The 19172-nt window shown below is 49.8% G+C and overlaps 9 protein-coding genes across 9 annotated transcripts; 6 read left to right on the top strand and 3 right to left on the bottom strand.

The window, feature by feature from the left end:
- Positions 1-50: 50 nt before the first annotated feature.
- An14g01900 (uncharacterized protein) lies at positions 51-1106 on the bottom strand (the record flags this gene model as incomplete). Its single annotated transcript, XM_059744095.1, has 1 exon — positions 51-1106. A coding segment is annotated over one exon (1056 nt), but the record flags the coding sequence as incomplete, so codon positions are not given.
- A 648-nt stretch (positions 1107-1754) lies between these two features.
- Positions 1755-2382, top strand: An14g01890 (uncharacterized protein; the record flags this gene model as incomplete). The annotated part of the gene is made up of 2 exons (XM_059744094.1): positions 1755-1932; positions 2294-2382. 2 exons carry the CDS (start codon positions 1755-1757, stop codon positions 2380-2382), a joined length of 267 nt encoding a protein of 88 aa, XP_059604615.1.
- A 502-nt stretch (positions 2383-2884) lies between these two features.
- Positions 2885-6049, top strand: An14g01880 (uncharacterized protein; the record flags this gene model as incomplete). The annotated part of the gene is made up of 5 exons (XM_059744093.1): positions 2885-4128; positions 4373-4481; positions 4564-4623; positions 4730-4856; positions 4935-6049. 5 exons carry the CDS (start codon positions 2885-2887, stop codon positions 6047-6049), a joined length of 2655 nt encoding a protein of 884 aa, XP_059604614.1.
- A 750-nt stretch (positions 6050-6799) lies between these two features.
- On the top strand, positions 6800-8890 carry An14g01870 (uncharacterized protein; the record flags this gene model as incomplete). The annotated part of the gene is made up of 3 exons (XM_059744092.1): positions 6800-6926; positions 7041-8518; positions 8570-8890. 3 exons carry the CDS (start codon positions 6800-6802, stop codon positions 8888-8890), a joined length of 1926 nt encoding a protein of 641 aa, XP_059604613.1.
- A 964-nt stretch (positions 8891-9854) lies between these two features.
- An14g01860 (uncharacterized protein) lies at positions 9855-11076 on the top strand (the record flags this gene model as incomplete). The annotated part of the gene is made up of 4 exons (XM_001400775.3): positions 9855-9985; positions 10040-10096; positions 10163-10814; positions 10867-11076. 4 exons carry the CDS (start codon positions 9855-9857, stop codon positions 11074-11076), a joined length of 1050 nt encoding a protein of 349 aa, XP_001400812.1.
- Positions 11077-12709: 1633 nt separating this feature from the next.
- An14g01850 (uncharacterized protein) lies at positions 12710-14710 on the top strand (the record flags this gene model as incomplete). The annotated part of the gene is made up of 7 exons (XM_001400774.3): positions 12710-12800; positions 12864-13009; positions 13065-13112; positions 13167-13314; positions 13362-13981; positions 14054-14438; positions 14523-14710. 7 exons carry the CDS (start codon positions 12710-12712, stop codon positions 14708-14710), a joined length of 1626 nt encoding a protein of 541 aa, XP_001400811.1.
- A 179-nt stretch (positions 14711-14889) lies between these two features.
- Positions 14890-15486, bottom strand: An14g01840 (uncharacterized protein; the record flags this gene model as incomplete). The annotated part of the gene is made up of 1 exon (XM_059744091.1): positions 14890-15486. One exon carries the CDS (start codon positions 15484-15486, stop codon positions 14890-14892), a length of 597 nt encoding a protein of 198 aa, XP_059604612.1.
- A 288-nt stretch (positions 15487-15774) lies between these two features.
- Positions 15775-17384, top strand: An14g01830 (hypothetical protein; the record flags this gene model as incomplete). The annotated part of the gene is made up of 6 exons (XM_059744090.1): positions 15775-15952; positions 16160-16448; positions 16538-16603; positions 16668-16736; positions 16841-17085; positions 17332-17384. 6 exons carry the CDS (start codon positions 15775-15777, stop codon positions 17382-17384), a joined length of 900 nt encoding a protein of 299 aa, XP_059604611.1.
- A 663-nt stretch (positions 17385-18047) lies between these two features.
- An14g01820 (uncharacterized protein) lies at positions 18048-18671 on the bottom strand (the record flags this gene model as incomplete). The annotated part of the gene is made up of 2 exons (XM_001400771.3): positions 18048-18310; positions 18380-18671. 2 exons carry the CDS (start codon positions 18669-18671, stop codon positions 18048-18050), a joined length of 555 nt encoding a protein of 184 aa, XP_001400808.1.
- Between the last annotated feature and the right edge of the window lie 501 nt (positions 18672-19172).

Raw genomic sequence — 19172 nt, 5'->3', positions numbered from 1 at the left:
GTTGGAGCCCCAAATCTCATTAATGCCTTGCACAGTTGCATGATATACCTCTGTCGAGCAATGATCTCGGCAATCTGTAAGGTAACCTGAATCTCCTCCTCGAGTCTCATGCTATGCCTTCGGCTCTTGTCACGTCGTCTGGATGCAGCGCTTAAAAGTTCACCGGTAACAGGGGTGCTTGCACCGCTAGCACTGCCACCTCCGACTAAGGTTGATGCTGAAACGTTACCATGCTTCTTGTACCATCGTACTTTCTCCTTTCGCGGAGTCGTGGTGCCTGGGGTGCTTCCACCGAAAGGGTAGAACGTGTCACTGGCTAGGTGGAGCCCGCGCGCTCCTTTCTGGAATTGGTCCCAGCCCCCGCTAAGTCTGAGCAGTTGAGATAGAACGCCTCCCGATCCAGAACTTCGGCGAGGTATCGCTTCATTTCCAGAATCATCATCTTGGGCAGAAACCCCAGCAGCACGATGCAAAGCCGAGTCCCTACGGGCACTCGGACGACGGCCGGATGCTTCATGTGCTAGTTCACGAACGATCCGATGCGCCTCGGTACTACAGGTTTGGTTTTGATCTTCTTCTCTGAGATACAGATCAGGTTCAGTGTTGCGACGTCGATGGTCGATGGGCTGTAGGTCGTCTTCGTTGATATCATCTGGACGACCGAGACGAGCAGCAAGGTTCGCTGCTTTCTCTTTGATCGAATCTTTGAATGCTTTCAGGCGTTCACGTCTGGATCTTTTCTCAGTCGTCGTCGTGTGTTGCTGCTTTTTCTCATTTTCTTCGTCCCTGCCATTTGTACTAGTAGATGGTGGACCTCTGTGGGATGAATCGGTGATGTCTACTGACGCTTGAGTAGACGAACGGCGTCGAAGGCGAGATGTACCGGGAGAGAGAACTCGTTCATCTGTATCCCAGTCCCCATATTCAAACCTGCGATCCGCCCCGAAGTGAACTCGATGAGTACGAGGACCGCTTGGTGATGAGTCGCTGTCGGGGGTGAGATCATGTCTTTTTTCAGCGTCGGAGTCTGCATTCGGTCTCTCGACACTGTGATAACTGATCAAGGAGCTTGAGCTTGATTCGTTGCTGCGCCTTCCTTCGGACATTATTCAAGCTACCCGGTGTTATGCAGGTACAGAAGGCTGTGTTGTCAAAGTAAGAGTGATGAGAATCGGATTTCAGTGTCTCTGTTGGCCTATCAAAGGCATCCAACACCAGAGGGTACGGAATGTCTCCGCAGTGTGCGATTCACCATTCAGCGAGAAAGGCGACTCTCCCTTCAAGCCGAGTGGGAAAAGTCGCTCAGGACACCCCCATTGAATACACCGGCCCCGCTTAGCGAGTTTGTCCTTTTTAGAATGAAGAGGACAGTCGACAAGAGTATTGTCGAGCATGCTCTGCCTAACAATAGAAGCCAGATCCAACGAGTGAATAAACCCGCCACTGAGGCAAAGCTTGCTTTTCACATCGGCCCGACGTCATGGAAGGCTAGATTCTGAGTAGGACCTGTTGGCGTGGCCGGCGAGGCATATGTAACCTTATCTGGCCGAGAACAGAGTCGATGACGCATCTGGTTCCAACGGTCCGGTCTAGGCTTTTGCAGTCAGCGTCTCTTCCCTATATTCTTCATATCTGTGATCCACGGTCAGCAGTTAACATAGATTCATGGAAAGACTCCACAGACCATGCATGTCAGGAACAGTAGATGCTTCACAAATGGCCAGGCACGCATCTAGTCTGTTCAGAATCGGCCGATGGAAGTAGCCTGGGCCGATCCAGGACGAACAGAGCCGATGAGACTTTGCCCGAACGGTCTGAACTTTGTCATAGCTGATGATCGAATGATGAACAAGATTAGGTACAATGAAGTCATACGTAGTGGTGGACTACAGGAGGAGTTGGGTTGTTCACATGAAGTTGTCTTCAAATCAGGTGACTGGTCGTGCTTCCTTTCACGTCACGTGGTCTCCTTTGTCTTTCTGCGTTTTTCATATACTTCCCCTAATCATTTTACTGGTTCGGATTTTTCATGGCAGTACCATTGTAGATAGATAATAAAATAATTATTAGACATGGAGCGAAAAATTAATGCGGGGAAACTTGCCATTACTGAAGGATATACTAACCAGCTTCGTGAATGAATATAGGTTAGAGTTCAACATCGACCGAGTAGTATCACTACTATATCAACGGTGTGCTAATGTCTTAGAACTGGGACATATATCATGTTCGATATGCTAGAGCAGAATAATACGGCAATTAACCGCCTTTCATGGATGGTGAGTTTAGCTAGGCTACATGAAATGGCTATATGATTACGATCGTGCTATACAGGATGGTCCCTCTACCATCCAGCAGACCTCCATTCTTAGCATCATATGAATGAGGTGTCACAGAGGGTAGAAGAGAAGACCCTACAGTATCACTGATCGTATTAGAGCCCCGGGGGAGGGGGCGGGGCGAACGCCACATTGCAAAGTTGAAGTCAGTCCGGATTCACATACTTGCTCCTCGATTGCAGTTACAGCCTTCTTAACACTCTGGCTCTCATTTTGATTAAACGAAATGTGTTACAATTTGGCCGAATTAATGTTAGACTCCAAGTATGCGAGAGGCTGGACTCTTTAAAAGCACCATGAAAAAGGTCCAGGCCTTGGGCGCCCATCAATATACTGCTCCATAAGCCATTGAATCAGAATCACAGGTCGTGCCAATGTTAATAACGACTATGCGCATCTCACCATCACGTCACTGTGGCCCTCCCTTTCTCGTATGTCTAATAATTGAGCGCTAGGTTTATATTGTCTGGACAAGTGCGACCTGACAACACGGATATTAGTGTCTCGCTTCCTCATAACAGCCTTTCATCACCATTTCGGCCATCATGTTCAGTATAATCAATTTGCCTAGTCGCTCATCCGGCGCAGTGTCCAGCACTTCGAGCTCCAAAATGCGTTACGCACCCATCGTTAACGAGCTTCTCCAGTTACTCGACAAGTCATTTCCTTATGCTTCAGGAATGGAGGCCCTTGAACAAGCTATCCAATCTGCGCTTCAGTACAGGATTGTTGAGATGGAAAGCTACGGACTCACCTCTGCCAAAGGGTTTCTAAACTTTGCAACCTGGATGGTTGACGGCTGGATACCCACCGAGTCAGCAAAGGGCAGAGACATCTACTATATTTTGTGCATCTTCTATTTCGTGTTTGACCAGGTTCCACTCAAGGATTGTCAAACTGCGATTAGGCCCGAATCTGTGGGGCAAGATCTATCTGAGCTCTCCCAATGGATGGTGAAGTTTGCCAAGGAGGTTGGAAGCCACATGGACCGACCAGAGTCGTTGAACGAAGCATCGCTCACTTCCTTCTGGAATGCTCCAAGCTTCCATGTATTCGAGGCGGATGAATCCAAAACCGAAGGGGGGAAGTGGAAGAACTTCAATCAGTTCTTCTGTCGTCATCTCAAAGATGGCGCACGGCCCATCGATGGCGAGGGTGACGACAGCATTGTCATCTTTCCTGCGGATTCAACCTTCTCCGGATACTGGGATATCACTGATGATTCATTGGTCGAGCTGAAAGGTCTTCCTTGGCATATAGGCGATCTCCTTGGGCCGTACAAGTCCGATTATGGCGACTCTTTCAAGGGCGGAGTCTGGCTGCATTCGTTTCTAAACTCATTTGACTATCATCGTCAGCACGCTCCAGTGGGAGGTACTATCAAAGTCATCGACACTATTGATGGTGCGGCTTACCTAGACGTTGAATACCAGCCTGATAGTCGCTCTTTGATGCCAAAACGCCCTATGCGTCCTGTATACTCGTCGGGGCCTGTTTTCCGTGGAGCGGAGGCGACAGATAAAGAAGGGTATCAATTCCTGCAAGCACGGGGGATTATCATTATAGAGAACGACAAGATTGGTACGGTTGCTGTTCTACCGATTGGCATGGCGCAAGTCTCGTCTGTGGTGGTCAGGGATGACCTTAAGCCGGGGGCTACCATTAATAAAGGTGATGAAATTTCTCACTTTGAGTTTGGTGGCTCGGATATTGTGGTGATGTTCCAGGGCGGCAAGATAGACCCCCATACTCTCCCGCAGCCATTGTCACGGAAAAGCGAAGAACCTTTGTATGAGCATCACAATTACGGAGAAATGCTCGTAAAGGCCAAATCAAAATCCAAGTCCTAACTGCTGATGAGGGTTCGGCATGCTGGTGGAAAAGTTTGGCTTGGTCATCCTGCAGAGTTGAGCAATTGGCTCAAAGGTTCCGTCTAGCATATCGTGAAGGCAAGAGGTAAATTGGAATCATTTGTAATTGACTTGTAATGGGACCTTGATTACTTGATGGTTATATCTACTAGCAGTTGAAAGCCCCAATTGCGGAAGAATGGCACGTCAAATTCTATTCGGGTTTTGTGGTGTTGGAGAAATAAGAAGAGTCGTCAGTATTGATGTTAAAAGTGATCACAGTTGGCCAAATGTAAGAAATGGCATGCGATGGAACCGATGTAGTGCCTGAGGTGTCAATGTGTGGGTCGGCCGACAAACCAATCCCGAAATAGCCTAGCGCGCACAGTCGATGCTGCGCCTGGAATCCAGTGGCTGACATCAGCCATGAGCTCGTACGTCTCTTGCCTCCATCTGGGATGTTCCTAACGCTCTGCGTGGCTTATTTGCTTAATCCTTGGTTTCCTATCGGTGATCAATGCTACTGAGGGGACTGTTAAGTCAGCCATGCCACCTCAAACCCGAGCGATTCAACATAGCGAAAGTGTGGGGGAGAAAAAGCGGAAACCTCTGCGCCGTGACCCGGAGAAGAGGCGGCAACAGAACATTCAAGCCCAACGCAGATACCGTAAGTGCGGGTCTCATTTGGAGTCACCACATCGGAGATTAGCTAGCAAAAGTAATTACTAATTACGTACTCGTTTAGGAGAAAAGCTTCGTGAGCGCTTAGGTCGCCTCGAAGCGCTGGCAGAGTCTGCGGGACAGACCCCGGCCATTAAAAGCACCCCAGCTGCTGGCATACAACCAAGTGGGGCGATCACAGCGTCTGGCCTACCCAACACTTCAAGTAGTATCGTTCCAAAGACCCTTCCACTCTATGATGCTTCGGATGTATCGGTTCCGTCAACATCTGTGGCCACTCTTGGTAATTGCCAGCAACTTATCCCAGCTTCAGCTGAGAGTCCATCGGCACTATACACATCAGATTCCACCATAACACCCTATCTATATTCTGATGAATCTCCCTCAGCCCTAACTGTGTGGGACCCTCCATCATGTGTCGATCCCTCTCTTCTCGTTAGCGATAAGCCCAGTGACAGCCTGGAGTTGTACTGGACAACCACCATTGACTGCGGCTGTACCAGCCCGCATTTCCGAATACAGACAGAATGTCCAGACCTTCTCGGCCATAATGAAGTCAGAGTATTCAGATTTGGCACGAATACAACTACAGCCGATCCATATACCAACAGTCTTCGCATCGACAGAGTTTGCACCATCGCTGCAATTCTTGATCTTGTCAGGCATGTGGGTGTTACAGAGGAAGCGTTATGTGCTGACGAATCCCTCTCGCCATTCTTTCGGCCCACTGCGGTGATGGTAGACGAGGCAGCCAAGAGGAATCTGATCCGCACAGTACAGGAAACTTTCAAGTCTCTAAAGCCAGATCTGAGGCCATTCCAAGAACAAATTACTATTGAGCACCATCCGATGATAGACATTCTACCATTCCGAACGCTACGAAGGAACCTCATCACTCGCCAGCACGATATAGATGAGGATGAGTTCTTCGACGATATGCTTTCTGGCTTAGTGTGCTGGGGAGGTGCGGGCATTGGGAAGAGGGATCGGCAAGTCTCCACTGGGTATGCTTCGACTGGTACGCCGTGGGATGTCCGTAGTTGGGAAGCAAAGGTATGGTTCTTGAAGAAGTATTGGTCTCTTTTGGGTGGCGAAGATGGTGAACTTGTACGACAAAGTGAATGGTGGCGCAGTATTAGGGGAGACGACATTGAGCAGGAGAATATGTGGTTAGGATAGGAGATATCTATGTGACATGTAAGCGCTCTGCGTGTTATAGATGAAATATGCTTCAGACTTCCGTCAGGTAAAGATGATTGGCCAGAATCCGCCTCTCCCTCAACCAAACTCGTTAGTCTTATAGTCTGGTTATTGAACCTTCTAAAGATCAGAAAGTGCATGTGTGCCGAAGCTACTCGATGGCAGATCTGACTACTAGTAGTAGATAATCAAATTACATCAGATCTTGTTCCATGCTGTCAGACGGAAGAGGACAAGAAATACATTTCTGGTCACAGAAATGACCAGTTGGTGCATGTAGATCCCTAGCTAGCTTTGAGATATGGCCATACTACTCAGGTAAACCCAAAGTAGAAAGTGATGACGAGACAGTCTCATCCTAGGCGTATATTCCTCTAGCGAGGATTTCTTACCTGTGGATCTCTAGTCTCCTTTATTCACTTCTCCCACACTTTGGAAACACAGTGAGGCGGTGTAGTGAATGACGGCACGCGAATTTTTGAGTTGGGCTCAGAGTCATTTTTTTGAAGGGCTAGGGAGACTCCTTGTTCCTCTCACTTGAGGTGGAGAGGCGCTAGATTCTAACTTCATACTACAAAGTCAGAGGTCTGACCAGCTATCGCTGCTCCTCTTCCGTGCTCAAGCGGCTACAGATCCTGCTGCTATCTTCATCTATTGACTATCTTGCTCGCCACCCTCCTATCTCGAAAGCCAGTCAACAAAACTCCGTCACCTCTATCATAACACAAGATGTCTATGAGAAGAATGGATAGGGTCAGCAAAAGAAGAAGGCCGCTACTTCAGCGTCTCCCTCCCCGTTCCTCTTCTATATCTGATCCAAATCATATCTTGATAGATATAAGTGAGGATATCATCTGTAAGTGCAATACACAAGATATATATTTTCTGCAGATTTAAGTCTCCTCAAAAAATCATTGAGGAGTCCTTATCTAGGCAGGAAGAGCTAGACTTGAGCTAACGACCGTACCAGCGAATGACAGCAGAAGTGTGCAGTATGCTCCAGCCGGCTCTATCTGCGAGACTCTTAACCTCTACCAGACGGAGCCTAGTTATAACGGCAATAAGTCATGGACTAGAGAGCCTGCCGCCGGTATCGTGGAGCCAGTAAGGGCCCCTGAGTCCGGCCAGTACGCGCTTCTTGTTCGAAATATCAAATGCTCCAGTGGACACGGAAGGCTCGAAGTCGACTCGATAGTTGTGCAGAGTGAACATCTCAAAGGGGTCTTGGCTAGGGTCATGGATGGCTACCCTGGCATTACTATGTCCCTCGAGCGCGTAGAGTTCAGCAAGCCCTTTCAACCGTTTGTCCACCGCTGGGAATTGTTTTCCGAAGCTAGAGACGACGAGTCGGGCGCGCAAGCTAAGGCCCACATCGATCTACTGTATGGGGTCCTGGCAACCGAACTCAGCGATATCATCACGAACAAGCAGAACCTTGTCCTCAACGGCATGATCACTTTCGACATGCTCTGGACCATCTTTGAACCAGGTCAAATAGTTCTCAGTACCGTGAACGATTGCAAGCGCGCCTTTCGTCTTGAAACGTGTTGGGTCGATTCAGACTACGAAATTCAAGCCGTTTACATTGACTATAATGGCTACGAAATTGGGTACAGGAAATACACCCTCTACATTCCAGCCTTTGAAGGCACCAAGCCTATTATGTCCTTGCCAATGATTCCCTTTATGTTCCATAATGATAAGGACATCCTGCGCGAAAGCCTGATCCTTCGTGGAAAGCTCTGGTATCAGTACGAAGGCCATCACCACAAGCATTACCAAGGATTAGCTTTGACATCCTATGGTGGTCAAGAGATTAGGTACAAAATAAACAGCCGAGTCATCATTGACACGGAGGCATATCTCGCGTTCCACTCGGATAAAAATTCAATAAGCTTGATAGATATATCCGACTCACCCTCTGATGAAGATTTTCTGATCGCAACTCCAGTTCTACGTGGTTACTCTCTCAAAGACAGAAAATGGCTGGAACTTTGCATCGACGGTGTATCGGATATTGTCTGGAAATCGCGACCGTTTAAATCTCTGGTACTGCCTGACGGCGAGGCCAAAGATCTCAAGGACCTGGTTCTTGCGCTCGCGACTTCTCAGTCAAAGAAATCCGATGTATCTGACGATTTGCTTCAAGGCAATGGCCGCAATGTCATCATGCTCCTGCATGGTCCCCCTGGCGTTGGCAAGACTTTGACCGCCGAATGTGTCGCCGAAGTCATGCATGTCCCGCTTTACGTCCAGAACGCGGGAGCGCTAGGAACAACTGCTGCGCAAATTAAGGAGAGCCTGAGCTTTGTCCTGCGTATGGTTCCGAAATGGGGCGCTGTACTTCTTCTAGAGGAGGCCGATATTCTCACACAGAAACACAACCCCAGCGATCCCCAGAAAAAGGCGCTATCCCATGTATTCTTACCACTACTGGAATACTTTGAGGTATGTGCTCAACACAGTCTTCAATAATAGTCCTAACATAACACCCATTAGGGGATTATATTTTTGGCTAGTAATCGTGTCGAGATCATGGACCCTGCCTTGGAATCCCATATCGATGTTGCCATCCACTATCCCGAACTCGACTCGGCGTCCCGCCGCCATATCTGGATCCGTTTACTCGGAAAGTCGGATCGAAAAGCATTCTCTGGGAGTGAGCTTTTCGATCTGGAGGAGTACAAATTGAACGGAAGAGAAATCAGAAACGTGCTAAAAGCAGCCAGAGTTCTCGCCCGCTATCAGGAAACCAAGCTCGGCTACGAACATGTCTCAAAAGTCCTGAAGCTTAGGTACTCTGAGCGGGACGAGTATTGAATCTTGGGACACTGTCCATCGGTTGCTGCTTGACCTACTCCTTTCTTTCTCCTCAATATGCATCTTAGTAGCAAGCTCAAGGATTTTCCGATTTGAGGCGTGTTCACAGATGCACCATTTCTCATACTACTGATTCCACTCATTATCAATGACATCGAATCCTTTCAAGTTCTTTGTAAAAAGTTGGGTAGTACTGATCGTCTCTTTCTTCCCGTACACACCTTCTACCGTATGTATTCATATAAAAGTGGCTAAGTACTTGTAATAACCACGAGGTTCTCCCTCTTCTGGACGTTCCAGCAGTAACAGTACCGTCTCTTGAGAGCAACTGCCATAGTATGTTTCATGTTAGTTGTTCCAAAGTGAAGTCACCTCGCTATCCTAACTACTGTCTGTGAGTATCTGAAAGTCATAGAGTCCGCAGTATCCCCCAGCGTTACATTCTCCCCTGGGTTCCTGAGGCCCTGAAAGCTGACCTGAATGGGGAAGCCAGTGGGGCCGTCGCGGGGTGGGGCCGCCTGACTAAGGCATTCGGGGACAGATCCTCCCCCGGCAGCTCCGGAGTAAGCAGTATTTCCTGACGCGCGAGTTGCTAACACATCAATCTAGGGGTTACTATCGTATACCCCGAATATGGACTGTATATCAGAAGTTTGACAATGAAAACAAAATCAGTGGCAAGCTTTCTATCTAGGAAGGTAACCACCTATGTCACAAATGGGTAACAAAGTGGATATCCATGGACCTCGATGGCAGGTCACATGATTGGATGGGGAAGGCCAGACCGCCTGGGATTCGCCGCTCGGTATTTTATTCCTGCAAAAAAAACTTTCCTGATTTTGCCCAGGCCAGGCTAATCTCTCCTGCACTCTCCGATCTCTCCTCTGGCCCCTAGAGTCTTCTGTTACTCTCGTGTCGCTGAGCAGATTGGAAGTTATTTTACTGTTTCATCAACTCCGGCAAGATGCAGCCTGTTGCTCACCAGTCGGGAGGCGCGTCTGGAGATCCGCTCCCGCCGTCCTTGCCGACGGAGGCAATCGAAGAGAAGGCCAGCGTGTCTAGCTTGGGACCATGGAATCATTTGGTTGCTGGCGCGTGAGTTGATTCAATGCTATCATTGAGAAGCTGAATACTGACGTTTTATTATAGTACCGGCGGCATGGTCACTGCTATCGTTACGAGTCCTCTTGATGTTCTCCGCACGCGGTAGGATAAGCCTTCAACTCAAGCAACAACCCAGCTTTGCATGCTAACGTATCTTGTGCTTCCTAGGTTGCAAACCGATTACTATCAGACACAGGGCGTGAACCGCTCAATTCCCACACACGCGCACGTTCGTCAGTCATTCGTTCGGACTTCTATCCGCCATTTTCGCGAGACGTTCGGCATTCTCTTCTCTATCCATCGTGTTGAAGGCTGGCGGGGTATGTTCAAGGGTCTTGGACCCAGCTTGACGGGTGTCGTCCCGGCCAGTGCGGTGAAGTTCTACACATACGGAAACTGCAAACGCCTGCTGCCGGAGATCTTGGGTTGCGACAAGGATACTACTCTGGTACATGCCATGTCCGCAGCATGCGCTGGTATCGCCACGGGCTCAGCTACCAACCCTATTTGGGTGGTCAAAACTCGTCTTCAGTTGGATAAGGCTGGTGCTCGCCGGTACAAGAACAGTCTTGATTGTACCAAGCAGATTCTGCAACAAGAGGGTCCCAAGGGTCTCTACAGAGGTCTGACGGCCAGCTACTTGGGCACAATCGAAACAACACTGCATCTGGCCATGTATGAGCGCATCAAGGGACTTATTTCCAAGGAGGTCAATTTGGATAAGAACTCGGATTCGAACAAGTTTGTTCAGGGCCTTGCTCTGAGTGGAGCGTCGGGATTGTCGAAGCTGTTTGCTTGCTTGATCGCGTATCCCCATGAGGTGAGTTGACGCGTCGCGAATCCCAGCATATGCATCTTCTGACATTTTGCAGGTTATCCGTACTCGACTTCGACAGGCTCCGATGGCGGACGGTCGCCAGAAGTATACTAGTATCCTCCAGTGTGCGCGGTTGATCTTGAAGGAAGAGGGAGTGATCGCGCTGTATGGAGGATTGACGGCACACCTTCTCCGCACGGTGCCGTCGGCAGCGATCACCATCGGGACATACGAGCTGGTTCTCAAGGTCCTTGAGGGACGTTAAGGATATGACGGGCGGCGGCAAGACCCCGCGACTTCCCTTCTCATGTATTATAGACTGTACGATAAAAGTGGCACATAGATACCCTGTAATAATGATGTGAACAGCAGCGACTGCAATAGGGTCTCGTTTGGCGACATGGAGTTTGCATCTCGATCAGGGGAGCCTTGCATTATCTGGAATTCTCTTCTTCTCCAGTGGCTTTATCTTAGCGAAGCAGTTGATCGATCTCAATATCATGATAACTATTTCTACCCTGCTTAATGTTGGACTAAATTTCACCACTAGCTGTAGTAGAGTAACTCTCCTAGTACTAGTTTTGTACAGACGTAAATAGTAATTAATAGCTTTCGATCGGCACCGCATGGGGACGTCATGGCTCTTGGAAACAACCAGGCAGCACTTCGGAGGACTATCAGGACCTGGAAAGACTTTCGCAACAGTTTGGTAGACAGTCGAACTAACTTTTAGTTCATGGTTCAGCGGCGTCCTCCGAGTGGAGATGTAGAAGCGCGCACTGATGACTGAAGTTTGAGTCGACCCAAGCAAGTGGGCGCGGGTCATCTCCGACCGGGCAAAACTGGCTGGCTGGCTTTGCCTCGCTAACAATAGCTACTAAACTACTAACTATTACGTGCATACCACAACTAATGGATTCGAGACTAGTATACGATACTAAATTAGAGCGATATCGTGCGTAGGAGAGTAAGGGCTTCCGTGTTCAGCCGTTAGCACGCTTCGCTAGCATCAAACTAGCCATGTAGGAGAATACATCCGACGCAGTTGCAGACACTCAATCTGCGGGCGCAACGATCGAGCCAGTGACAAGCGAAGTTCTAGAGTTGCCAGTGGCTGTTTAGTGCAGCCGCCATTTCCAGGGAACGGGATGGCCATTGGTCTCACCTCCTGGCCGGGCGGTGGATCCATCCTGTCTTCGGCGGGATTTCCTTTGCGCGGACTCCAGCGCAGTCTATAGCACTGGTTCCAGATCATCATTCCTGCAGGAAGGAGACAAAGAGAAAGTTAAGCTCATACTTTGGTGATGGGAAAAAAAAGATAATTTGAGTATAGTTTGGATGACAGCCAGCTTACCAGACTGTCAATCAGGTTCCAGCAGCCGATCTTGCTCCTTGACGTTGCCCATTCTCATTTCTATGCCTTGCAGAAGTGCCCAGTGGCACACAATCCAATCTTGCCATCCCGATGATCGGCGACCCACGACTTCCCCCCATGTGGGGGGCCAGCCGGAGTGAGGAGATGCAACAAGAGGTCCGTGGAAGGGCGACCTGCAACCCCGGCGCACGACACACGAAGGTCGCCAGCTTTAATTCCAGGGATGTCCTGGCGGCTACCGGGAGGAGCTTTTCTCTTTCTTCTTCCTGGTCTCTCACCCTTGCAACAGGATTGTCTGTGTCACAGACCTTGACAGCCAAATTGATCCGAGCTGAAGAAGTGTCGAGGATCGAGAAGGTTTAATCCGTTGCTTGGCAAACTCAATCCGATCCCTATAACTGCTGCTTTCTCCCCCGTGACTGGCCTCGACTTCAATCTTTTTTGACCCTTTTGCCCTCCTTGGACAACCTCGTGGTGTCCCCCATTCCGCTCGATCTCACTTTTGCTCGTCCATCCTGGGACAATGGCCGCAAAGGCATCCCCTACGGCCGTCTCGGCCAACTCTGGCGCGGAGGAAGCTGGACTCTCGGATCCCGGAGATTCGCAACTACTAGGTGAGTCTGCGACCGATTTGTTCAGGGACGAGGGTCACGGACGCCCATGCTAACAGGTGTCAGCCAAAATGGGCTACAAACAGGAACTCCGTCGCCAGTATTCCACCGTGCAAATATTCGCCGTCGCATTCAGTATCATGGGTTTAGTGCCGTCAATCGCATCTACACTTTCGTTTTCCTTACCGGCCGGGCCTGCAGGGATGATCTGGGTGGGTATATGCATATGGGCTTACAGCTCGCGTGGCACGAGCTAACATCATGCAGGGCTGGTTTACCGCAAGTATCTTGATCTTCTTCGTTGGATTAGCCCTGGTATGTGGACCTTCGCCCTAGTACATGCCAAGCCATGCTAAGACAACAATATAGGCCGACATGGCATCGGCAATGCCTACAGCTGGTGGTCTATACTGGTGGACGCACTACTTTGCTGGAAAGAAATATAAAAATGTGTTGAGCTTCCTGGTTGGTTACAGCAATACGCTGGGCCTGATTGGCGGAATTTGCTCCGTGGATTGTAAGCCTTCACTCACCCCCTGAGAGTGATTTGCTGCTAATTGCCAGACACCCTCGCGCTTATGATTCTCGCCTGCGTCTCCATCACCCGCGACGGTACCTATTCCGCCTCCAACGGCACCATCTACGGCGTCTATGTCGGTCTCATCCTAGTTCACGCCGTTGTCAGCGTCTACTCGGGACCAATCATGCCCCGTATCCAGACGTTCTGCATCTTCATCAACATTGCCATCATCATCGCTACAGTCATCGCTCTGCCCGTCGGCAAAGTCACCCGTGGGGAGTCCCTCAACCCGGGCACTTGGGTCTTTGGGCACGTGGACAACGAGAGTACATGGCCAACAGGGTGGAACTTCATCCTAGCGTTCCTCGCGCCAATCTGGTCGATCGGATTCTTTGACTCATGCGTGCACATGAGCGAGGAAGCCCTACACGCCGCCAAGGCGGTTCCTCTAGGAATCATCTGGTCCTCCGGATGCGCATGCGTGTTCGGGTTCCTAGTCTTGAGCATTATAGCTGCAGTGATGAACCAGGACGTCAACGCAACAATCAACTCCGTGTTCGGCCAGCCCATGGCCCAGGTCTACTACGACGCACTAGGCAAAAAGGGCGCGCTCGGATTCATGGGTGTGCTGATCGTAATCCAATTCCTAATTGGCCTCAGCTTGGTATGCCCGCCCATCCCCCTTTTTCCCAGATTCAACATCCCTCAACCCAACTTACACTAATAACACAAACAGATCACCGCTGCCTCTCGCCAAGCCTGGGCCTTCTCCCGCGATGGTGCTCTCCCCTTCTCGAACTACTTCCGCCACGTCAGTCATCGCATCCGCTACCAGCCCGTGCGCGCCATCTGCGGCCTCGTAGCAGTCAGCATCGTTTTCGGCCTACTCTGCCTCATCAACTCCGTCGCAGCGAACGCACTTTTCTCGCTCTTCGTGGCCAGTAACTACGTCGCATGGGCAACGCCCATCCTCTGCCGCTTGATCTGGGGCAAGGAGCGCTTCAGACCGGGCGAGTTCTATACGGGATTTATGAGCCGTCCGATTGCTATTGTTGCGGTGCTGTGGTTGGCCTTTGGGTTGATGCTGTCGATGTTCCCAACGACGGGGCCGAATCCGAGTCGTACGTATATTCCATTCCTTTGCGTTCATGGAGATGAAGACCTGTTTATTTTGTTGAGAAATATGCTAATATGATTTGATGCAGCATCCGATATGAACTACACGATCGTCATTAACGGATTCGTGTGGGTCGCTTGCATGACGTACTACTTCCTGTTTGCGCGCAAGTGGTACACAGGGCCGAAGATGACAGTGGACGGGGTGGAAGAGGAGAGGACGGAGTCAGAGACGGAAGAGAAGAGGGACGAAGCGCATACTGGTGCTTCATACTAATTATCTAGTTCAAATATACCAACTTCTTCGAACAGATACCAATACTAATAGACAAGAATGAAACAACTCGATATGTTATAATCTAAATCAAAACATCATATACATTGGTATCAATCATGGACCCATCCATTACCCATCAAACAATCTCCCCCACTTCCATCATCACCAACTCACTCCCCTTACAAAGCAGCCATAACCCCCAAAACACCCGCGACACCCGCAACTCCCAGCCCCAACCCAACTCCGGGCGTCGCCATAGCCACGCCCGCGCCCTCACTCGTCGAACTCGTCGCACTAGCACTGGATCCACTAGCACTCGTACCCGTCGCACTCGCCGTGCTAGCAGTCAGCGTCGTCTTCCCACTAACCGTCTCCGTACTCGTCGGCTGGCCATTCGACCCCGTCAAGGTCGTCGCGCTCTCCCATTTCGAGGTAATCTCTGAGGCGACATCCGACGCCTTAGATCTGATATCCGATGCCGCGGCCGACGCATCAGACCGCGCATTCGACGCCACGGACGTGCCCCAGGATTCGGCGTTCGAGGCCACGTCCCCGGCGTCGGAGGTCAGGGAGGAGTAGGCTGCGCCGCCGCCGGTTCTGATGTCTGAGGCGATGGAGGTCGCGTCGTTGGCGATGTTGGTTGCCACGGATTCACCGCCAGAGACGATTGTTTGGGCGACTCCGATGGCGTCGCTGACGACGTCGGGCGCCGGGGTGGAGAGGGAGGGAGTGGCGAGGAGGGTGGTGAGGAGGATGGTAGAGAGAGCGTATTTCATTTTGAGTATGTGTTGTGTGGTTGTTGGATTGTAGTGTGTGTGTGTGGAAGGTTTTGTATGTATGTATGTAGTGTGGTAGATTTAGGTTTGGTAGTAGTGGTATGATAAGTAGATAAGACTACCGAAGTATGGAGAAAAGTAGTAGATGTAGATATGATTGATTAGAGATAATGAAGAAGGCTGGATAGAGCAGGAAAAGCAAAGTATTTATAACCCCAGAGGCTCAAATAAGGATCACCAGGGCAATTACCATCGATTCCCCCTCGAAACGGATAAGAATAGCACCCTATGGACAAGTGCCTAGCCACCGTGGCAATGAGATCCACGAGGCAACCCGCGAATGAAATTGCGTCGCAAATTGCAAAGTGGATGGTCGAGCCATCGGTATTCGACGGAACACGGCATCGTGGCTCCACTATGAGGACATACGATTTCTTGGGTCCACGCAATTCAGGGCAGGGCCTTGGTCAAGTTTGAACCTGGAGAGAATAAGACCAAAACGGGGCACCTAGTGTGCGGTTGGAGTGGGAATGGTGTTGCCTGATGACGTTTGCTTTTTTTTTGGTTTGGTTGATTGTTTGTTTTGCTAGCCTGCATGTAATCGTAGAATTATTATGGCCTGGCTTGGCTTATGTTGTGGTGAGGTTATTGCATCTTGTTTCTTGTTAGTTAGTTAGTACCTGTGGCTGTGGCGTGGCGCGGCTTGGCTGTCCTTACTGGTTCACAGTAACTGTTCACCACAGTCAAAGTGTGATTATCCCAGTACACACAGTAAGTTGTTGGGATTGTACTGCCACTACCGAAATAGAAATTTTCCGCAAACTCCGAATCTTGGAAACATCCTGGTTCGTCCGTCGGGTTGGGAACTGGCTCTCATCCCGATTCGCTCATTTTGCGGTTGTGGCTTTGACCAGTTGCCACCGCATGACTGGAAATTGGGTTCTGCCTGTTCAAGACACAGGGTGTCTGTTGTGAATACCACTGGATTTCTGTGCTCACAGGCATCACTATATTATTGGATTCTAATCCGAATGTCCTGAGCTGGTGACAGTCTTGGAATGTTGTACACTGGTCGGGTATATCGGCCCGGATGGGAGAGGATCGTCGGAGTTGTCGGGTCATTGCCTTGGCTTCGGTAGTAGTCTGACGAAGAGCGTTTCATGTGTGTAATTGCCATTTAGGGATTTCGCGAGTGCGGATTCGTCGACCCTTCGAGAAAGCGCAGTGCAACTAGGCTGTAGATGGAAAGGGTGAGCTGTATGAATTCCGGGGGATCCGGGGATGTGGGATTATTCGCTTAAGAAGCAACTGGCTATGCAGTTAGCATCCAGAATGGTATAGTTGGATTTTGAAGGCACCGTAGGGTGACTGATTGTTTGCTCCCTGTTGCGGTTTCATCTTGCAGAGCATACGTTGCCCTGAAGCCACTCGGTCCCGCTACTGATCGAGAATCAGTCCTGTCATTTGATGGTCATCTGACAAGACCCTTAATGCCTCAAGTCATGGAATGTCGCTGCCTCAGGTGGCTGAGTGTCCCGTGTCTTCATCCTTGTAATCTTATCGAGACTCAGCCCAACTTCACCATCACTGGCACAATGGGTTTTTGTCTATTTGCCATTCATTGATTAGTGGAAACCATCATCGCTAATGCCTCAATTTACGACTTTCGAGACGTTTGTAGTGTTCCTAAGCATGCAGCCTGTTCAAATTGCTACTTAGCGGCCGAAGCCACAAGCAGTAAACCAAGCTTGGCAGTCGGGATTGAGATACAATGTGGAAAGATGATTTTGAATTATTAGTTGCTTCGTTAGTGTTATTTCTAACAGCATGTGCACATTTTTCCAGGTCCGTTCTATCCAGCTGCGCCTCTTGACGCACTCCGCACTAGTGTTATCTGATTATCAATATATATCTCTCACTAGCAGACTACTGCCGTCGATCATTGTCAATGTACAGACAATCCTGAGGATAGTCTCTGTCCTTGACTTGGAATATGGCCTCGAATGACGGATCGTGAGGTTCTTTAACTACTAGTTATCTCGCGAGGGATCACAACACGAGCGCGACTTCCATATGAGAGTCGAATAATTCAACCGGTGGTTAACATAGCTATAGTTCTCAAGCTGCCGTTGACGAGTATCGGCGGTGAATTAGATCCTCAGAGAAGGGACAGGAATCCGAGCTTTCAATTCGCTGTGGTATTCATGTCAAGATTATCTTAGCTTCATCTCGATAGATGAGGGGTAATTTACTATCTCTGAGAAAAATACCAATGCTTGTTCGGAAGGGACTACGGTCGATACAAAAGATGTCTTGGGAGGGGATGGATTATTTGACAGGGACTGCCAAGGCATGTTCATGCAGAAGAGTTTTTACTATTGACAAATCACTCAAGATAGCTAAAGCACGTTCAGAAACCTTTCAGCGAAGAAAAATAGATACGATTTCGCTATATGGCGCTATATTATATGAATACAACTCAAAACAAACAACAGAACTCAAGATTTCCAGCCAACTAAGCATCTTGTCAAGCAGTATCCAGCGGATCCATCCGTACTGCCTTAGTTGGAAGTGTAAGAGCAAACGTTGGGGTTCTTGCTGACCTCGACACGGGCAGCAATACCCTCACAGCCCTCGTTGTAGCCGGGCTTCGCAACACCAGCATCAGCCCAGATGCTCCAGGCACCCTCGATGCTGTTGGGGCAGGCAATCAGGTCCTTTCCACCGAACTGCAGGTGGTTGTTCGCGTCGATGGACCAGCCCTTGCGTTCACCGTTCTTGGGGGCGGGCTGAGCGCCGGTGGTGTATCCGATCTTGCCTTGGCCTATGACAAATATCCACGTTAGTCATAAAGTACTTGTTTACTGCACGCTAGGAAGGAGGATAAACATACCCATGCCGGAGCGGTCAACGTAGAGCTCCTGGGGAGTCGCAGACTGGTCGTACAGGTAGAGAGCACCGTCGTCGAGGAAGAAGGTGGCGGTCTGGTCCTGGGGGTTGGAGCAGCTAGCGTTCTGGCTCTTCAGGCCGGCGAAGATGCTGCCAAGGGCGGCGTTGATAGGAGCATACTGAACACCGGAGCCGGAGTGGATGGAGATGACACCGAAGGGCTCGTTGGTGGCGGCGTCGGTGGCCGGGAGAGCGGCGGCAGTAGCGGCGGCGAAGATCAGGTTCTTGAGCTGCATCTTGAAGGATGGTTTGATGTAGATTGAAGAAGAGTTGGTTTGTTAATTGATTGGATGTGAAGGATGTGAGAGACTTGTTGTGATGATGAGGGAATGATTATCGAGGACATCGAGCTGCCTTTTATACCTTTCATCTCGCTCGACCAGCACCATAATTAGCAACAGCTGCTTTGCAGCTGCCAATATACAATGTCTCAACCCACAAACAGTCCCTACTTACCCAGCACAGCAAATATGTTGTCATCACCCCCAGAAAGGGCGATTGGTCCGATGGAATCTTCTGCCGGGATATGATTGCTTTAGACTCAATTTCAGGGTCCCCCCTCGATGGCAATTATGTGACCTAAAATTAACACGGCGGGGTCTATAGGGCCAGATTATTGGCTGTGGCTGGAGGCCATGTGGGTGTCCCTGGCGAGACATCGGAGAAACGACAACGGTGATTGCAGGAAATCCAATTAGTGGATTCGCTTCCAATGGGCGAGGGAAATCGATCGGCGC

The sequence above is a fragment of the Aspergillus niger genome (assembly GCF_000002855.4).
Source record: "Aspergillus niger supercontig An14".
Lineage (NCBI taxonomy): Eukaryota > Fungi > Ascomycota > Eurotiomycetes > Eurotiales > Aspergillaceae > Aspergillus > Aspergillus niger.
This window is presented reverse-complemented; position numbering and strand designations above follow the sequence as displayed.